This window comes from Triticum aestivum, chromosome 6D, assembly GCF_018294505.1.
Source record: "Triticum aestivum cultivar Chinese Spring chromosome 6D, IWGSC CS RefSeq v2.1, whole genome shotgun sequence".
Taxonomy (NCBI): domain Eukaryota; kingdom Viridiplantae; phylum Streptophyta; class Magnoliopsida; order Poales; family Poaceae; genus Triticum; species Triticum aestivum.
This window is the reverse complement of record NC_057811.1, coordinates 13,487,480-13,508,981: the sequence shown is the minus strand read 5'-3', so window position 1 is coordinate 13,508,981 and position 21,502 is coordinate 13,487,480. Positions and strand designations below refer to the sequence as shown.

The window sequence follows — 21,502 nt, the reverse complement described above, 5'->3', positions numbered from 1 at the left end:
TTGTAATGAGCACCTAGTAGTCATTAGTTGTTGCCTCAGTTGGTGTTTGGTTGTAATGGCATAGTCTTATGCTTGTAATTTATCCATTTATATCAATGCGACAAGTTACAAAACAAATTTGAAGAGTCAAATTAGCAATTTTTTCTACTGAAATTTTTCCCCACATGAGTAGGAAATGCAAGAAAGACTTTTGCTGAGATTGTAATTACTTACTCCCTCTGTTTACAAATATTATATTTGTGAACGGAGGGAGTAGCTCCTTGGAGCGTCAACTCGCATTCTTTCTTGCCCTGGGAAAGTGTTGCTATAAATGTTTTGCCTCCTCGAATCTTTTGCGTCATCGGATGTTCTCACCATACTCAAGGAGTGATTCTTGTTTGTTTACTGTAACTTGGTGAATTAGCTAAATTACTTTGTTAGGAGTGAGTCTTCTCTTTTGATGGTATTGTTTGGAGGGAACCTTGTCATGAAAACAAATATTTTTCTTGGCTGGTATTGCTTGGAGTGAATGTTGTCGATAAATCACGATTGTCAACCTGACATCAGGTTTGTTACCAAGCTTATGCATACAAATTTCAAGGGCTAAAGTAGCAAGCTTTTTGTCCTCAAATTTATATTTTACAAGTAGAACTGTTCAAAGTTTGTCAAAGTAAACGCACACTACTTGAAATCTCGTGTTCATGATTTTTTAAAGATTTATTTGGAAGTATATCTTTTTTCCACCTGGAGCATGTGTTCCTAGGTGCATATTTGAATTGTCGCAATCGTCCTCCTGCGTAGCAGTATCTAAGATTGAAATGTTTAGTGCAGACCAAACTACCGAAGGTACAAAGAGGTTCCAATTAATGCTCAAGTCATACCCCTTGTACGTAATAGCAACAAACACTAGTGGAAAAAGGCCCATTTGTCCCGGTTTCAGAGGCCCATTTGTCCCGGTTCTGGACCCGGGACTAAAGAGTCGGGAGCCCATGACCTTTAGTCCCGGTTCGCTCACGAACCGGGACAGGTGGAGCTCCACGTGGCCGCTGCGGTGAGCCCCAGCAGGTGGGCCTTTGGTCCCGGTTGGTAACACCAATCGGGACCAAAAGGCATCCACGCATCAGCGGCTCAAGAGTTGGGGGGTTTTTTTTTAGGGGGAGGGGTTGGGTGTTTTGGAGGGTTAATTTAATTAGGGGTTTCATATATTGTGTTAGCTAGCTAATAGAGAGAAGTGACCTCTCTTATCTCCGTGCTTGGTCGACGCTACGTACTATACGTATAGAGGACTCGACACGCTAGCTAGTAAGAAAATGAAGGAAACCATTAAGTATAGAAGATCGTCATGAACATATACAGAGAGGAAGTGATCGACCTCTCCTTCTCCGAGAGATTGGTTGAACAACAAGTTTTGGTATATATCTATCCGTCACTACTAGCTACATATATACAATATAAGATCTATTAGAATCCTTAATATCTGAAGTCAAGTTCCACATGGTATTCTCCGGCTTTATTGATGACGTGGTCAAGAAAGAATCCCACCAATTCCTCTAGAATTGCTTTTATGCAATCATGTGGTAGGAGCTCTTCCCGCAGCTGCCAGATCTAAATCGAAGAAAAGGTCAATACATGTGGATGAATGAAACTCAACACAAATGATGGTAATAAAATACAATTGTGAATATTTTTGCTTACGCACTTGATATTGTTTTTCAGAGTAACCCCGCTTATTCTTGGCCATCTCGTTGTAGATGAACTCGCAAACGTAGTATCCACATAAATCATTTCCTTGTTCCTGCCACAAACACTTTACAAGAAATAGAGGTCAATCAAACTGATAAGCAAGCATGCTAAATGGTATTGATGAAACTAGCTACAATCAATGGGAGATGCGCGGAACTAGGTGGTAATACTTACTTTCAGTTGTTTAAATGTCAGCTCTGTCGGCAGTCCCGGAGAAATTGCGGTTAACTGGCAGACAAAGAAAATAATTAATTGATATCAGGAAATGAACAAAGTTGCCGATATGGTGCGATAATGATCGATTGAACTTACTTCTGGAGCATTCCAGTCATGTCCGCATAGTCATCGGGATCTTTTCGTCTCGAGTTACTTCTCCCTTCTCAAGCTTAATCACTAGGAGAATAAAGTGGAAGTTGCGCATGCATGCACAACTCATCAGTTACATGACTATAATCACGCCCTTAATGTACTCGGAGGTGCGTCTATTACCGTACATCCATTGTCGGTTCATCTCTGCCTACATCATGAATAGATAAGTGACCAAATTAATAGAAGTCCATCATCACATTAAACCCAAAGTACATACATAGTTCTCATTGAACAACATATAGCTCTCCAGAGTATCTAATTAAACCATACATTGAAACTATGTAAAATATTTCAATGCAACAACAAATGCGATCATAACCGCAACCAAGGTAACAATTGATCCAAGGGCATAATGATCATAGCCTCGGTATGAATGGCATATTTTCTAATCTTTCTAATCTTCAAGCGCATTGCATCCATCTTGATCTTGCGATCCTCGATGACATCCGCAACATGCAACTCCAATATCATCTTCTCCTCCTCAATTTTTTTCTGTTTTCCTTCAAGTAATTGTTTTCTTCTTCAACTAAATTTAACCTCTCGACAACAGGGTCGGTTGGAATTTCCGGTTCACATACCTCCTAGATAAAAAAAAAATCTATGTCACGTTGCTCGGCATAATTGTCATAAACACTAAATGAAACTAATAGTTATAAAAGAAAATATATATACCACATCTGAATCATAGACAGGATGAGGGCCGACGGAGGCGGATACCAAAACCATCGCACTATATGATAACAAACAATAATTAGTAAGAAAAATACACAAATATCTATCTAAATCATACAAGTAAGAACTTTTTTCTTTTAGACAGAAGATAAGATCAAGAGGCTCACCACGGTGGTGCAGGCGACGAGATCGGCGCGAGCGATCAACGGCGGTGAGGACGGGGACGGGACAGGACGGACCCCCAAACCTAAACAAATCTCGAGGAAAATTGAGCTTGGACAAGGAGCTTCGAGAGAAGAATGCTTAAGTATGGCTCGGGCATTTCATCGAACACCTCATGTGCATAGGAGGTGAGCTAGAGCACCACAAAGCTCTCCAACGGCCAGCCAGAAAAACAGAGCAGTGGAGTGCTCTGCTCGCGGGCGAGGGGGTATATATAGACAACTCATTGGTCCTGGTTCGTGGCTGGAACCGGGACTAAAGGACACCCTTTGGTCCCGGTTCATGCCACCAACCGGGACCAATGGTGGTGGGCCAGGAGCGAGGCACATTGGTCCCGGTTCGTGCCTAGAACCGGGACCAAAGGGGCCAGACGAACCGGGAGCAATGCACCACGATGGCCCGGCCGGCCCCTGGCCTCACGAACCGGAACCTATGCCCCCATGGGTCCTGTTTCTGGGCTGAACCGGGACTAATGGGCTGGCCCGGCCTGAACGAAAGCCCTGTTTTCTACTAGTGAAAATGGGAGTCCCAACAAAAATGTTAAACCAAACGTGGAGAGATAATTTTAATAGTACGCTTCCCTTAGGGTCAGGGCTTCGGCTTTCCAGAAATATTATCATTTAACTTTGTCAAATTATGTCCATTGCGGCTATTCAGGGACAAACAAGTTCATATTATTTCATATTCCTAAATTAGCAACAGTAATTCTTAATCCAAATATTTAACATTGTCAAATTATGTCCATTGCTGGTATTCAAGGACAATACTGAAAAATTTGATTTAGCCCCAGCTATGTTGGAACAAGCAAGACATACCCTACAGAAATGTGATGGACTTCCCCTTGCAATATCAACTATCGGCGGATTCCTAGCCACTATGCCAAAAACTGATATTGAATGGAAGAAGATGAATGATAATATTAGCACTGAATTGGTGACAAATCCTGAACTTAGGGGAATAAAGACAATTCTTATGAGGAGCTATGATGGTTTACCATACCATCTCAAGGCTGCTTTCTTATACCTGTCCATATTTCCAGATGACCACAAAATTAGGTGGGGTCGCTTGGTGAGGCGTTGGATTGCAGAGGGTTACTCAAGGGATATGCATGGCATGACTGCAATTGAACTTTGTCAGAGGTACTTTGATGAGCTCATGGATAGGAGTATGATCCTGCCAGGGGACGGGATAGATCAATACAATAGGAAAAATAATTCTTGTCAACTTCATGATATGATCCGTGAAATATGCATCTCAAAGGCTAGGGAGGAAAATCTTGTTTTCACACTGGAGGAAGGATGTTGTTTGAGCGACACACAAGGTGCAATACATAATCTTGTGATAGGCAGCAACTGCAAAAGGGATAAAGATGTGTTGGAGAGCATGCTGGACTTGTCACATGTACGGTCATTGACCGTGTTCGGACAGTGGAGATCTTTTTTCATTTCTGATAGTATGAGGTTCCTCCGAGTGCTTGACTTAGAAGACACATTGGAGTTAAGAAATTGTCATCTTGATAAAATCGGGCAGCTCCGTCACCTCAAGTACCTTTCTGTACGAGGATGTCGCAGGATTTCATGCCTGCCTAATTCTTTGGGGAATTTGAGTCACCTTGAAACACTGGACGTCAGAGGTACACGTTTAAATGAGTTGCCAAAAACATTCACCAATCTTCAGCAGCTACAGCACCTTCGTGGAGATTCTCTTTTCTTTATGCCACAAGTTTTGGATGTTTGTTTGAACCGGCATGATCTATTCAATTTGTATCGCTTCTCTGGAGGGATTGCTAAACTGAAGGGTCTTTATACATTAGGTAATGTCTTTGTTTCTTGTGGCAATGGAAAGGCCACTGTAAAAAAAATCGGAGACCTTTCTCAGCTGCGTAAGCTGAAAGTGCAAGGTATCAACGAATTAGACAGCTGCGAGTTATGGTCTGCCATTGCTGGTCACAGTCAACTCCTTTCTCTATCCGTTGAAAGGCAGTCATCTGGTGTACTAGATGGATGTTTGTGTGAGGGTTTGTCACCACCAATCAGTCTGGAGAGCCTCACTCTGGATGGTGAGCTAACCAAAGCAACAGAATGGATCGGTAAGCTTCAGAATCTCTCCAAGCTGGTGCTAGAGCATAGCGAACTGAAGCAAGATGATGATGCCATACAAGCCCTTGGGTTTCTACCAAATCTTGCAGTTCTACGCCTGAACACTTGTTCGTTCGAGGGGACAAAGCTCCATTTCCAGAGCTCATCTTTCCTGAACCTAATGGTGCTGGAGCTCTATGTATTAGGAGTGAATAGCATAAAACTACCATTTTTGTTGTTAGGGTTCCAAAAAACTACCACAAATTTATTTGTGACTAATAACTACCAGAATCAGCGTCAGCTGTTTCAAAAAACCCAAATCGCCGAGGATTTAACAATTGATCGTGATTATGACAGCCGGGGCCCGCATGTAAGAGAACTAATTGTTTGACCGTTAACTGACTTGTGGGGCCCACATGTCAGTGTCTCTTCCATAGATTTATTTATAGAATAACCCCTACAACTATTTAAAAAGCAATCAGGTCCTGGAATAATTTAAAAGAAGTCAATCGGGTCCCTGGGGAGGTCGTCCTGCAGCTTGCACACCCGCACGCGGTGACCTGGTCGGGCTGCACGGGGCGGAGGACCTCCCAAGTGCTCCCTCCGGGCACTCCCCCTTCTAGGCCGTGCTGCAGGGCCGGCGGCGCGCTCCCTCCGGCCGCTCCCATGCTCGGTTGTGCCTCGGGCGAGCCGCTGGAGCAGCCGTCGCCTCCCTCTATGCCCGGGCCGCCGCCATGCCTAGGAGCTCGGGATGCCGGGGCCAGGAGCTTGGGGCGCCGCATTCCTCAGGGCGGTGTGTCCTGCAAGCAGCCGGCGTCTCTCCCAAGTGCGTGGACGAGGGCAGGAGCGGCGCTCCTCCTAGGCACATGGACGTGGACGAGGGCGCCCGCAGCCAGCGGAGCCTGGGAGGAGGTAGATGTGTGGTCTGCCTGCGGCCGGCGGCAGGTACGGGCTGGTTGGGCGGCGGACGAGGAGCACCCGGGCACGGGAGACGTAGGGAGAGAAGGAGGTGGGGCTGAGGAGCAGCCGGTGTTGAGCCCGATGATCAACGGCGGCAGGCAGCGGAGGAGCCCCTCGATTTGTTCTTCTCCTCTGTTCGCCTGGCATGGGTGACTCATTGGAATAGCTCCTTGGCTGACATGTGGGCCCCACATGTCAGTTAACGGTCAATCAAACGGTCGAACAAACGGTTTGTTTAGGGGTGTGTCTGACATGTAATAAACCAGATCAATTCTAAATCACATGGCGTTTTGGGGTTTTTTGAAACAGCAGACGCCGATTTTGGTAGTTATCAGTCACAAACAAATTTATGATAGTTTTTTGGAACCCTAACATGAAAAGTGGTAGTTTTATGCTAATGCTATTCACTCATGTATCAGAGAACCTCCGGTCGGTGTTGTTTAAAGAAGGCACAATGCCTAGGCTCGAGCTGCTGCATGTTGGTGGGTGCCAAGACCTGAATGCATTCTCCGGGCTGGCAGCTAGCCCTCACAAGCCTCAAGGGAATTCGGTTGGAAGGTAGTTATCGGACTCCCGTCAGTGAAACATTTAAGAAAGAGGTGGAGAGGCAGGCAGCGGAGCATAAGAATCAAGTTAGAGTGAATGAATCTTACTGACTAAACTCTGTGTGTGTGTGTGTGTTTGTGTGTGTGTGTGTGTCTCACTCTCTCTGCGTGTGCGTGTGTGTGTCTGTCTCTGTGCGCGTTCGCACGCGCGTGTATCCCCAGAAAGTGTTTGTTTCCATGGGTTTGGTGTGTATGTACTCGCTCCTGAATTCTACTGTATTCAACATCCAGAGTTCGTTGTTCTCCCTGCCAAATTTAATTTTGCTCCTGTTTGTTCTCCTGTGTGACCTGACTTTTTTTTACAAGCTACATATGTGACTAGACTTTTTATAAGAAGACACTGCTATAGATACACATTCTCTGTGCAACAGACGAGCTAAATTTGCAGTTTTTGTTTTGTTTTTGCCACGTCTTCTAAAACTCGAAATCTTTCTCCAACATAGAAAGTAGTTTGCCTCTTTGCTATTTCAGAAAGCAGATTACTTACCTGGTACTTTGCCTTTCTGTTATGCAGCTTCTCAAGCTCCTTCCTCTGCAGCTTCCATTAGGTGTTTCGACAACGGCTGGAGTACTGTTAGAGCACGAATAAAAGGTAAATATACCAAGTGTCTACTGCACTATATAATTGAAAACAAAAATAAATGGAAACTGACGATTACAATGACTGACGACAAAAGAACAGACAGAATGCCTTGTTCTATTTCCTCATCTGTCCCTGTGTGTACTTTGCCATCTGTCCTTGACTCCTTGTGTGTACTATACAGAAGAACGTTACATATCTTCAACACTGAAAGCCACCGCCTCGCTCCCGTATTTCCCCCAAACTTTCATATATGTTGCACTTAGTTTTAACCGATCAACTCTTGTCCTATTAGGTGCGGACTGCATAAAAGAATAAACAGCAACAGCCAAAAAACTGTCTTCCTCCTTTGTTCTTCAGATATAGAGCGAAACCTTTCGATGATACTACTACTTTAAATGCCAACTACGGGATTACTACATATAAATCTCCGCACGACGTTAACCATCAGGCTGAACACTATAGCCTAGCGTCATTCAGACAGCATATTAGCGTTATTCAGGCAGGGAAATATGGATACAGCCAACTTGTCTTGCTCTAAAAGTTTATGGCTCACTGTTCGTGCCATATGCCACTCGGAGAATTGTGACCAACTATGAAGTTATTTTGAATGTAGTAGCCAAGTTATTGCAAGAGGGAGCTTTTGACTGAACCAAACATACAAAAACAAGTGATCGAGGACGTACTAATTTTTTTTAACAAACTTACTAAGATTGATATGTGTTACTGTGTATCAGGCTGGCTGGCATCAGGTAGTATTCCAAATCCAAACGAACTGCATAAACAGAACAGAATGCGCGTAAGCCACAACCAATGCGCTATCTTCAGGGACAACATTATGGATCATCAGGTCCTGCAGGGATCACGGCGTAGCCAGGCAGAGACTGACGCTGACTCCAGACTAGCCATCGCACAAACAAGGACATTGGAAGGCAAGCAAATTTTGCCCCTACCAACAATACATCACTTCAGGTTGACATCACAACCTAAAGTCTGAATCTCTGTTCTCAAGTATGCTCATAGCATCAGTCTGGACATGTGCCCGCTCATAGCATCAGTCTGGACATGTGCCCTTTCCCAGCAAAGTAGAGGCCCAAACTTGTTATACAACCCATATGTTGACAACAAATAAAAATAAACTGCATCAACTGGGTTTGAGCAAAAATCTGATGGCGTCCATTACAGTAACACACTTATTTGACACGCGACATAAATTGTGAAACTCCTTTGGCCATGTATTTGAGACAAGAAGTTAAGCCTCTGTGCTAACTGGGAATTGATCCGTACCCCACAGCCTCTCTGTGATTTCTTCCAATGAAGCCACGCATTATATCTCTGGCTGTCCTGCAGCTATGCCTCCATTCCTTGAAGAGCAGGGGAGTTTCAAGTTAATAATTTTCATTCAGAACTTTCAGACAAAATCGAAGTAAAAGCTGGAAGGGAAAACTAGTGTTAGCACGCGTACCGTATCTAGCCTCTCATAACAGTCTGCCATATTCCATTAACATTGGACACTCGCATATACACACACTCTTTATATTTGCAATTGCCTTTTCTCCACCAATTGTAACTAGATCGGGAAATTTATTCAGTGACAATACCTCTAGTAATGGATTACTGAGCCAAATGCTGCCTGGAATGGACGTTACGCCCATGCATCCACTCAACCTGAGTGACACAAGGGATTTGAGGTTTTCTATGCACCCAGGGATACATGCAGAGTAATCCCCACATTCCTGCAATGTGAGAGTTTGGAGAGATGATGGTAACACCAATCCTCTTTGCCAGTTCATAATCGGGCATTCATTAACACTCAATTTTTCCAGATGACAAAAATTATGAAACCTTTCAGTTGGTAGTGATGTTAACCTTGTGCAAAACATAATACTTATTTTCTTGATGGCTGGTACATAATCTGGATGCAGAAAATGGTCAAGACTTGATAAACCTTGGCAGCAAAGAAAGTCCAGCTCCGTCAGGGACCGAGAAATGCCAATACTATCATCAATGTTCTTATGCACAGCTGGTATCTCATTTGAGTTTATGTTCTGTGGATGAAACCAGCTTGGGAGAGAAAGACCTGGATAATACTTGAGTGATAGAGATCTGGTACTGGTAAGGGGTTGCATAACTCGAAGCACTTCTATCGCATTCTCCTGCATGATTTGAGACCTGCTAGCACCTGACCACTCCAGCGTCAACTTGTTAAGATATTTCTTATTCTTCAGTGCTGCTTCTGTTGCATGGTCCTTGCTTAGCATTTGAGCATTACTTATTACCATATCTCCACGAAATTGGTTCAAATTTTTGATTAGTCGAATTCCTTGTGCCTTCTTATCAGCTACATCAATGCTACACCCAAGATGGTATAAAAATCCTTGTGATTCAAATCTCTGTAAATTGCTCAAGTTACCGAAATCTTGGGGTAAACTTTCTATCTTGCATGTTTTGACATCTAAAATCTGCAAATTATAGAGCCAACAGAAAGTTGAAGGAATGCTCAAAGGACGACCTTTAGAGATCTTGAGGTATCGAAGATGCTTCAGGTTACCAATGTTATTTGGTAATTCATTTGTAGAGGCACAGGAAATCACACGGATACGCAGAAGTTCAGTACACCAGTGGTGCATTACAGTACTTGTTTTATTTCCCGACTGCTTCTTGCAAATTATGGTACGCAACTTTGTGTGTCTGCATAGGCTCAACAAGTTGGAATTGTCAAAATCACTGCTAGGCTGTACATATATATGACGAACATTCTTAGGAACTTTATCAAAGTCATTCTTATATCTTATGGTGAAACAATCATGCTCTGAAACCTTTTGTGCCATGTCATGCAACAAGTCATGGATTACGTATCCACCACTAACTTTTTGAAAGAAGGACCGAATTATAAGGTCTTCAAAGTACTGACAACCAATATTTTGAATTGGATCATCGCCTTGAGATTCAACAAAACCTTCTGCCACCCAAATTTCAGCCAGGTCTGCCTTTATAAATTTGTAATCTTTGGGGTACACGGCACAAAATGAGAAGCATCGCTTCAAATAGAATGGCAAATACATGTAGCTCAGCCGAAGGGCGGGCAAAATATCGGTCGGCTCCTGTTTCAACTCCCAAAGTTCACTCTTCAGTATAGTATTCCAGTGTGAGGCTTGAAGGTTCATTCTTAACATGCGTCCAAGAGTTTTGGCAGCTAAAGGTGAACCCTTCAGTTTACCGAGTATGCTTTTACCAATGCGCTCTAACTCAGTATCATTGTTAGAACTATCAGATCCAAATGCGCATACCTTGAAGAAATCCCAGAAGACATCATCCTTTAAACCTTGTAATACAATGGGCTCCATTGTGCTCACTCCCTCGGCAACCTTTCGACATCTAGTGGTGACCAACATCATACTTCCCTCTTGGAAACTTTCTAATGGTGCACAAAACTTGTTCCAACACTGTCCATTCTCTTTTAAGGCATCATCCCACATGTCATCAAGCACAATCAAGAACCTTTTATTCTTCACATGTTCACGAAGGGCATGATGAAGAGAGTCCAAGTTATCAATCCTTACCTCCTTTCCCGAACAAGACTGGATGGCCTCTTTGGTTAACCTTTTCACATCAAAGTCATCTGAGACGCAAATCCAAATTATCTTGTCAAAGTGAGACTTCACTCTTTTATTGTTGCAAATATGTTGGGCTATAGTAGTCTTTCCAACACCACCAATTCCGACTATTGGCAAAACAGGAAGACTTGGTATTCGTGATTCTTTACTAATTTGGTTCCTTGGTGATGTGCTAGTTGATGCACTGCCTGAACTACGTGCTCTCTTGCGTTTTGAATTTATAGGTACTCTAAGAAGTCCCATCACCTGGTCTAGTTCCTTGTCACGACCATATAATTTTGCTTCATTTGGCAAAGAGCTAGTCTCAGGCCTCACTAATCTGTCAAAGTGTTGTGTAGCTTGCCGCAACCCCATTTTCTCCATCTGACTGGAAAGATGGTCTATCCTTGCTTGGACAGCATTCAGTTTGTTGAAGCTACCTTGAATGACAACATCAAAGAAGTCATTAAAAGGATATTTTCTAGCATTGGCCTCCAATTCCACTTTCATCTCATACCATCTCAGCTCATCAAGAAGTTCTTCGGCATCATACATTGCATCCTTAAGTTTCGGAAGGAGCTCTGACACACAGTATTCATGGCTCCTCCACTCTGCTGCATCAATGAGATTGTACATTGCTGGAAGAGTATCACTAAGACGTTGTAGGCCACTCTGCAAGTATAATACATCATCCTGAAGAACCTTCTGATGTGATCCACTCCATCGGGAGCACATAGATGAAATGGCAGATTTCGCCCACTGAAACAAATTGGCACACTCATTGATGGCACTAATAACACCAACAGTCTTTGGTAAGTTCATGTTGATTGGTGAGTCTGGATATCTCTTTCTATCCTGTGAGCACAGAAGTGAACTTCATGATCAGTGTAAAAAATATGCCAACTATTATTATTAATTTAAATATATATGTTTGCAATTAAAGAAAACCCCACCCCCACAAGAAATTAGTTTCATGGATGCCCCGACAAGTTAGCTGAACAACTAGGAAATAATGCAACAAAGTTATTGTATGCATTTGCAGTTGTTTAAAGAGATACTTTATTTTTATAAGAATTCATATTTACAAAAGGGCGATAATGAGACACACACAACATAATCATGCCCATAATCAGAACATTTTCAACACATACATGCAAAAGAAAACATTTACTTCAACAAATCCAATTGGTAACACAAATCATTGAGAAATTTCACGCGAGAACAAGTTCGATTCATGAATGCAACCTTTAAAACCAATGGCCATAATAATTCCAACAAGCAGCCTTTTTCGGGGAAATTCTAACATGCATGCAGCCATTTTTTTACGGAATTCCAACATGCAGACTTTTTGTAGTGTAGCTTGCATGAGGGAGCAACATATTGAAATAACTTAATTATGTTGCTCGTGTAGAAGTTGAGCTTGATAGATCGTGTCTTGTCATTTTTTACATTGTTATTGTTTTAATTTGTCAGGAACTGTTCAGTATAATTTGCCCTTCGGAGAGGATTGTGTCATGGACCTGATCCAAATTTGCATGTTTGAAATGCTTCAAGTGCGATAATGTCCCTATCTCTTATTGGATTGGATTCTCTTTGTAAGGTTCACCAAATCAATGAGTAGCAGAGAGAGTAAGGTTTTGCTACTACTCGAAGGGATTGGGAGCACTTTACTCAGTCATTGCTATTGCTGGGTTTTCATATAAAAAATTACTCCCTCTGTTTTAAAATATAAGGAGTATTAGTGTTTTTTGGAAATTCAAACCTTTTTATGTTTGACCAAATTTCTAGAGAAATATATCAACATCCATAATATTAAAATGGTATTATTAGATTCATTATGAAATACATTTTCATATTTATTTATTTAGTACTGTGGATGTCGGTATTTTTGGCTTTGAACATGGTCAAAGTTAAAGAAATTTGACTTTTCAAATAACAAATACACCTTATATTTTGGAACGTTTGGCGAGTGGGGGATGATGGACTGTGTTTTCCTTTTTATTTATAATACGGTGTTTTGGTGGGTCTTTCACTGTGTGATTCTATGTTATCTGTTAATCAATTCATACTTATATGGGGAACTTTTCTGTGCCGGCGTTTGCATGAACTATATTTGTGCTACAACATCACATGTTAACGCTTCTTTTTTTTCTAGATGGTGAAAGTGTTCGCAGGGGTTGATATGTTTTATAGGCCGGTTGCTGCCGACTGATTTGAAAAATCGTTGACCCGGTCGAAAGCATGAACCAAATCTTGAATACCTAATCAAATGGAAAAGCTCCAAATTTAAGGAGCATAGTGAATTAAAAGAATTGAATGAGAGAGCTCTTTGAGAAATTGTTGACCTGGACAAAATCACCTCAATCATTGTGAGGTCTTAAAAATTAAGGAGCATAGTATTAGGGAGCACAATGTATTTGTAGGAGCATGGTGAATTAAAAGAATTGAATGAGAAAGTTTCTTAAGAAATAGTTGACTCGGTCAAAATCGGATGACCCAATTGAAAACCTTTATTGATTGAGAGGCCTTGGAAATTACGGGGCATAGGGTATTTATTAGAAGGGTTGTGCGCGCTTTGCTGCGTCATTTCTATTGTCAGGATTTCATAAAAAAATTATTTAGTTTGACGCGTGAGGAAGATGATGTTGTGTTTTTTTATAATGCGTTGTTTTGGCGAACCTTATAGAGGTCTCATTTTATGTTATCTGCTAATCAACCTACATGTATGTGGGAAAGTTCCTTGTGCTGACGACATGTATTATATTGATGCAACATTGCGGCGTGTTGGCGATTCTATTTTGCCAGGTGATGAGAGGGTGTGGGAGACTGTGTGTTTTATAGGCTTTGTTAGGGTTTGTGTCTTGTTCAGGAAGGCGAGACGGCGGCGACTCCCTGAAGATGGAATATAGGTCTTCCCATCTAGTCCCCGTCTCGGTGATGCGTCTAGTATCATCGGTAGGCGTGTGGAGGTGTGTCTCCGGCAGATCTGTCTTTGGTGATTTGCTAGGATCTATTCGTCGTTCGTCTTCGTTCGTGTGTCTTCAGGTTGGATCCTTTTGATCTACACTCTTCATCGGCGGCGTTTGCTATTCTGATGCGTAGGTTCTATGGAGCCTTAGCATGACGACTTTCCGACTGTCTACTACAACAAGGTTTGCCCGGCTCCGGCGAGGGAGGGGCGATGAGAGCGGCGCGCCTTCGGCTCGCTTCAGTGCTTGTAGTCATCGCTAGGTGGTCTACGAATCTGGATGTAATTTTTGTTATTTTTAGTGTTCGTTGTAATACCATGATTGAAGATGAATAGGTTGGACGTTTTTCAAGCAAAAAAATAATTTTTTCCAATTAATTTGAGAAATTATTAACTCGATGAAAATCATGCATGAGCCAAATTTTCAATATTGGACAGGTCATCAAAATTGTTGACCCAATCAAAATCATGAACCAGATCTAAAATTGAACATCTTAATTGAATAAAAACTATGAACCAAATTCAAAATAACCTCAATCAAAATCGTGAACCAAATCCGAAATTAAACACCTCAATTGAATGAGAGGGCTTTAAATTAGGGAGCATAATGAATTTCTAGCTGGATATATGTGGCGGCCCGATTGATCTAGTTACCATTCACGGGTAACGCAGAAGAGAAAACGCAAATATGGCGAAGGAAATCAAGCTCACCAGGTGGCCGTTGCTCGATTGTGGTGCTGATTAATTCCAGTCCTTGATCGCTGTCCAGAGAGACGGTCGATCGACTTGAGAGAGCGGGGCGGGGAGCAATTGCTGAACCTCTCCTCTTATATGACGACTGATACAAGCAACAGTAGCTCGCACCACATCAAATGAAGCGGGAAGCGGTGATGACAGAGGCCGGCCTGCAGTCGGCATTGGCGTTTATTACAAGAAGCAGCTCGATGACAGAAGTTTGCCTCGGGCGGCCCGCCCTATTTTGGTACTACTAGTGTGTCTCATCGTAGAAAAGCTACCTACGCTCTGGTTGGACAGGTAGTGATGGTACTTTCAGGTAACTTTCCTTCTGAGCTTTGCTGACCGCTGATTTGGGAAAGTCATCTTATAAAACATTTAATTTATGTAATCAAGGGTACTGTAGTAATTGTGTCCTCAGCTTCGTCTGATTCATTCCGCACGAACGGCACACGTTCAACGGCCCATCGCCTCCGCAGAGCCAAAAATGCTAGATTTATGTAAGGCTGCTACGTATCCTACGAAATCTTCCTTTCCCCTAGCCAAACGCCCTCCCTCTGATTTTCAGTGTGAGCCTCAGCCTCCACCATGGTTTTCAATTTCAGTTTCAACAAAATTTCAGCACCAACTGAAATTCAGTGAAATTAAATTATTTCAGTTTGCATTTCAGCCAAAAGGCCAAAATATTCATTTGAATTTAATTAAATATTTGAAATTTTCAAAAAATATTTTGAAGAATATTTCATCTCCTGTGTACTACTGAATTTGCTGAAATATTTTGACCGAAACGTAATATTTCAGTGTCTACTGAAATTAATGAAATTCAGTGAATTACAGTGAAATCTCACTGAAAGTGAAAACCATGGCCTCCACTAATATCTAATTAAAAACTGCCAACTCATCTCATTGGTAAGATACGTAAAAATCTCTTCGTAGGTGTAGCATTGCTCATGCAGAGCTCCTCCCCATTCGATCCCACTCGACGTCTCCCTGCACCAGCGCGTCCAGAGGTGGAAAAGACAAAACTAGCCCTTTTGTTGTACATCGAGATTTGCTAATATAGTTGGTTCATATGATGTTTTTTCCTCTCTATCTTTGTTGTGATGAATTGAGTCTTGCTCTTTGAGGTTTCATTATGTTGGATTGAATATTGGATTTGAGATCAAATGATTTATGTCTTGCATGTGGATTCCCGTGGTGATAATGAGGTATATTATTGAGTCACTTGATATATTGTTTTGATATATGTCAAGTGGTGACAACGGCTGAAAGGCCCTTGTTGGGTCGGCCCTCCTTGGTGTTGAAGCCTGCGGTAGTGTTGGTAGTCGTAGTGCCAGGCAGATGTGATAACACTCCCCTTTTCTTGACGTCTAGCTTGTCCCCAAGCTGTTGTTCTTGGAAAACGCTGCTACACTCACCGGCTTTGGAAGAGTAGAGGAGAGGAGCGACGGTGTCTTTAGGAGAGGAGAAGAGGTGGTTTTCCATTGGAGAAGACGGAGAGGAGAGGCGGTATTGTGGACACGAGAGGGGCGGCGAACCGATGAACAATTTACCCTTCCATTAAGAAGAGACCCCACACAAATCTGTGTACTAACTCCACCATTTTTAGTACTTTCGTGCGGGTACTATCTAGTAATAGCTATTTCTCTTCCATTAGATCGAGATAAACGGATGGTTAAAAATAATGCCAACTACGCTAGAACTTATAGATGGGGTATACCTGGCGCGAGAAAAACCAACTCATCAAGAGTTGTGCCGTCGATCAGGCAACGATTGCGACCGTCATTCCCTATGATGGCCGCTGGTGGCGCCAGAGTAGGGAGAAAGGCGCTGGAGGAATGGATCAACAACGGCGTTATAACAGGAGATGGACAGATTCGATCACCTTTCATGAATTCATTTTGGTTTAGCTTATTACTAAACAAATGGGAAAACCAAAGCAAGAAAACAACAGAGATGCAAATGTTTACATTTTCTGTCATGCATTGTTACACGGATCAAGGCTCTTGGGCGAGTCAGAATAATGGTCGCTCTATGTTGCCAGCTTCTCCGGTGCTTCCGCCACCTGCAAGCTCGCAGCTCACCTAGAAAACCAGGCCACAAGCTTTAGGGTGTTGCGTGAATGCATACAAGTAGCAGTTTTGCATCTTATCCCTGCATTTGGTTTCCTCCAAATTCTCACAAAAGCTAATGAAATTGAAGGTTAAGCCTATCTTCCTGAGAGTTTGAGACCATGAATATGATATTCGGAAGGAAATTGTGTGTATATATAGATGGAGATGGGTGGAGTTGCATGCCACGGTGGGGTCTTTCTCATGCTTTGTCCGTGCTTGAGAAATTTGAAGGAGAATAAAGCATGATGGCTCACAGTTAGACTTGGTTCCTTGATTGCAAGGTCAGTATTAGCATGAGAAAATATTTCTCCTACCCAACAATTCGTGTGAGCAATAAGTAGGCACATGATACTTCTATGGGAATACTAGCACAGAATCGGGTAACTTTGCTAAGACCAAAAGCCTAACCTTAACTAAAAAGTTGACAGTGGCACAACGGAAAATGGAGTGTCTTGTTCACTCTGTCTTATTGTTAGCTTCCATATTTTAGATACATGGTCATTCTTTTTTTTCAATCCTTTTAAATTATTTTTCTCGAATACTTGCTGCTCAAGTCCGTTTTTTTTTCTCGAATACATTCATTTTTTCTTCTCAAATCCGTTTAAATTGTCTTACTGTAAAAATCAGTTTAATATCCGTTCAAAATACAATTAGGAAGAAGGTCTGGTACAATAAAAGTATATCATAATTGAAGAAAGATTCCTAACCAACAAAACTACGAGTACGTCCATATTCAAGCAAGATTCCTAACCATAACTTGCCCGGGACACACACTTTGTTTTTGAAAAAGAGAATATATTAATATCACGAAGATATCAATTACACCCGGCCTCTGCACCAACAAGATATCAAAAGACATCTAGGATGTACACAACCAAGAATAAAATAAAACAAAGACCGCGTCGCAGTGAAGAAACACTCGCAACAACAACACTCTATAAACACCACCCAAGACAACACTCGGACCGCAAAAGAGACTCTCCAAAAGCAACGCCTACAAGAAGAAAACAATGCAGAAGCGTTGTCACCGCCCGACAAGGATCTTGAGTTTTAACACAGAGAAAGACCGAGATCCCAAAACAATGGCTTCAGCAAGGCCATTGCCAGGTACAACCAATGAAGGTCAGACCTCTTTCCCCCTGGAAATCAGGGCTTGGTAGTCGAGGGCACCACCAAAAAATGCTTTCCATATGTGTTGCTTGAAGTCACATGAGCTCTGGATATGGCATTGCTTCTTTGGTCTACCGGGGTCCCACAGTGATATCAATGTTTTGCAGCGCTCTCATCTATTTTCTCAACTAGCTAGTGGCAAAGCTCCGGCTTGCAACTATACCGTCAACACTACTAGAAAAAAGGCTGTTAGTGGCGCACCTACTTTTGCCATTAATGGCGCACTATAGGTGCGCCACTATTACCAAGCCTCTGGTGCGCCATTAGTATTGCAGGTAACAGTGGCGCACCTCTGGTGCGCCATTAGTATTGCAGGTAACAGATGCGCACCTTGTAGTGCGCCATTACTATTGCTACAGGTGCGCCACTGGTAACTTTTTTTTTGAAATTTTTTGATGTTTTTATTTTGAAGGCGGGAAAATAGTAGTGGCACACCGTCTAACCCCAACCGTGCGCCATTGCTATTTTTGAATTTTGAATTTGGATCTGGATCTAGATCTGGCTCATTTTTTGGCTTGTTTTTTTTGCTTGAATTTTTTTCAAATTTCGTTCTCGAGCTGGATCTGGTATGTTCTTTGTGCCGGGGAGTTCCACATGTGGCCGGAAGTAGATGAGGAGGGAGGAGAGACCGTGAGGAGGAGAGGAGGGAGGAGGAGGTCGCCGGAGAGGAGGAGGAGGACCGTGAGCAGGAGAGGAAGGAGGAGCACCGTGAGGAGGAGAGGAGGGAGGAGGAGGTCGCCGGAGGAGGAGCACCGTGAGGAGGAGAGGAGGGAGGAGGAGGTCGCCGGAGGAGGAGCACCGTGAGGAGGAGGTCACCGGAGGAGGAGCACCGTGAGGAGGAGGTCACCGGAGGAGGAGCACCGTGAGGAGGAGGTCACTGGAGGAGGAGCATCGTGAGGAGGAGGTCACTGGAGGAGGAGCACCGTGAGGAGGAGGAGGTCGCCGGAGAGGAGGAGATGGAGTGGAGGAGAGGAGGAGAAGAATGAAGGGGTAAGTGGCTGGCCGGCCCTTTTAAACTTCTGTCCCAACTTAGCAGTGGCGCACCATGCACCTGTGCACCATTGCTATTTTTTTGAATCGTGAAGGCGGGAAAATAGTAGTGGCGCACTATTCACTGACGCGCCATTGCTATTTTTTTATTTTTTGAATTTTTTTGAATTTTGAAGGCGGGAAAATAGCAGTGGCGCACCATGCACTAGTGCGCCATTGCTAATTTATTTATTTTTTGCATTTTTTTCATTTTTTTGCCTCCATATCTTAAAAGCCCCGTATCTTTTATTCTGTTAGGTTTTTGGGGATTCTAAAAATCTTCAACGGGGTTCCCCCGGTTGAATTCGGATGTAACTTTTCGAGTAGATGATTTTTCATATAAAAAACTTTTTAATCCGAGTTCGTATGCAAAAGTTATGCCCATTTTACTAAATTCCAGAGAGATTTGCAAATAAAGTCGAAATTCATATTTCTAAATTTCCCAACCACTAGACCACATATCACATGGGAAACTTATTTTATTTTAATTTTTTGACATTTCCATCATTTTTTTAATTTTTTTAAACTGAAAAGGCGGTCGGGGGGGGGGGGGGGGGTGTTTGTGTGTGTGAGAGGTTAGTAATGGTGCACCCTCCCTGATGCGCCATTGCTAACCCACACACACGTAGGCACACCCCCACCAGACATAGTAATGGCGCACCACACCTAGGTGCGCCACTACTATGTAGCATAGCTTCTTTGGTCTACCGGGGTCCTACAGTGATATCAATGTTTTGCAGCGCTCTCATCTATTTGCTCAGCTAGCTAGTGGCAAAGCTCCGGCTTGCAACTATACCGTCAATGGCCATGACTATACCATGGGGTACTATCTTGCCGACGGTATTTGTCCTTGGTGGTCAACATTTGTGAAGACCATTAGTGACACCAAAATCAAGAAGCACATATTTTTTGCCAAAGCACAAAAAGCTTGCCAAAAGGATATTGAGAGGGCATTTGGTGTGTTGCAAGCTCGGTTTGCAATTGTTCGAGGTCCTGCTCGCTTCAGGGATAAAAGATCACTCAGAAACATCATGGTTGCTTGTGTAATTTTACACAACATGATCGTCGAGGATGAGAGGGATTTGGACCTAGAGTACAACTATAACAATGTTGGTAGCCGTGTAAGCCCGCCAAGGATGCAGATAAGATCACTGCATTTCTCGACACCTACTGGAAGATCAAGAAGTGTGATTCACACAACCAACTCTAGCATCATCTTATTGAGCATCGGTGGCAACACTATAGAGGGAGATAGATCCCCATTTTTATTCTTTTCTATTCGTGTGAGATTTGAACAATTTAGTGTTGTAATAATTATTTGAATTTGAACATTTGTTGGAATGAAAACTATTGTTGTATTCTGAATTGCTTTTCGGAACCTTTATATATTCATATGTTGAATTTATATTACGATTTCATATGGTTCATATCATTGAAATGTGTAATTTGATTGATGCTATGCAAAATTTACGGCGCCGCGAGTGCTCTGATGGAACAGATCCCACAAACGCGTCCTGCAAAACATTTCAATTATATGAACCCGAATGAAATCCTGTGTATACGCCCTTATAAGTGTTTTGCGGGCAGCCCGGTTGCGGGATTGGCTAGAGATGCTCTAAACCCTGTGTATCTGCTCTGTTGTAGAAAAAAAAAATGCAAGAAAGCGCCGCTCTCCAGCCCTTTGCGCCTCCGTAAGCTAGCCATGTAAATTTGCATAAGCACCCCTGCACATACCTGACGCGCGAACGCCACGCTCCGATCACCATGGCGGCTACCTGCGGATAGGTACAAGCCCTACAACAGAACTGAATGTACGCCCTAACCTTCCACAAAGACGAGATCCCGGCGGCCAGATGGAAACGCTCGAAGGTCAATGCAGTATCCCAAATCCTTCCCTCTTCCCTTGCCTTGTTGTGCCCTGTTAGTACTGTTTCAAAACCAGATCGCATTGCTTCAGGCGCAAGAGAATTGTTGAGTAAAACAATGATCCGTTTATATATACAGGGATTCTTGTTAACTTGATGTAAACAAGGATTTCTGTGGTACACATACTGCTGGCTCAAAATCATTGTTCGAAATTTCTGTGATACATCAGACTAGCAGCATTTGAGATATATTACATCATGTACTAGTATGTAAGGAACACCTCAATTGCCTCAGACTAGCAGCATTTGAGTTATATTTCTGACATTTTCATTCACAACTCTGAAGCTACACATACAAGCAACAAACAATAATTGCATTGTACAAGCTCACAATTCACATTCAGCAGCACAGTGTGCAAGTACTACAGGCGTACATCACACGAGAACAAGCAAAATTCAGAGATGTGGTTGTCGTTGCTCTGCAAGGGGCACCTGGTTGTACTTCGCTGCCGACGCAAGTACGCAGCAGAACGTCGCCATCAGGTGGACGGGCAGAGTGTAAGTGGAAGGTGCGGAGGTTAATGTCATCGGTGGCCTCGGCGGCTTGGGTCGTGTCGTGTATTGAACAGAGTGTACCAGGAGCACCATATTATATTATGGCCTCATAAACCTGGACATGTTCTGTTATTTTTATCATCCAGGAGAAATTCGTGCACAAGAGTACTCAGAGTGTGAACTCACCTGTCGATTCTGTTGTATAAGCAGTGTTCAGTATGAATCACATAAGGAACAACTCAGCTTACAACTCCACGTCAAC

The 21,502-nt window shown here is 42.8% G+C and overlaps 1 protein-coding gene across 1 annotated transcript; it reads right to left on the bottom strand.

The window, feature by feature from the left end:
• Positions 1-7,931: 7,931 nt before the first annotated feature.
• Positions 7,932-11,626, bottom strand: LOC123146406 (putative disease resistance protein RGA4). Its single transcript, XM_044566062.1, has 3 exons — positions 8,810-11,626; positions 8,496-8,572; positions 7,932-7,983 (listed from the first exon to the last, which is right to left on the bottom strand). The coding sequence occupies exons 1-3, from the start codon at positions 11,624-11,626 to the stop codon at positions 7,932-7,934; spliced, it is 2,946 nt and encodes a 981-aa protein (XP_044421997.1).
• Positions 11,627-21,502: the final 9,876 nt, after the last annotated feature.

Coding starts and splice junctions, on each gene's coding strand:
- LOC123146406 (XM_044566062.1), bottom strand. CDS start 11,626: ATGAACTTACCAAAGACTGTTGGTGTTATTAGTGCCATCAATGAGTGT. Junction 8,573..8,809: donor TCAGTAATCCATTACTAGAG/GTATTGTCACTG, acceptor CTGCTCTTCAAG/GAATGGAGGCATAGCTGCAG. Junction 7,984..8,495: donor AATCACAGAGAGGCTGTGGG/GTACGGATCAAT, acceptor CTGTTTATGCAG/TTCGTTTGGATTTGGAATAC.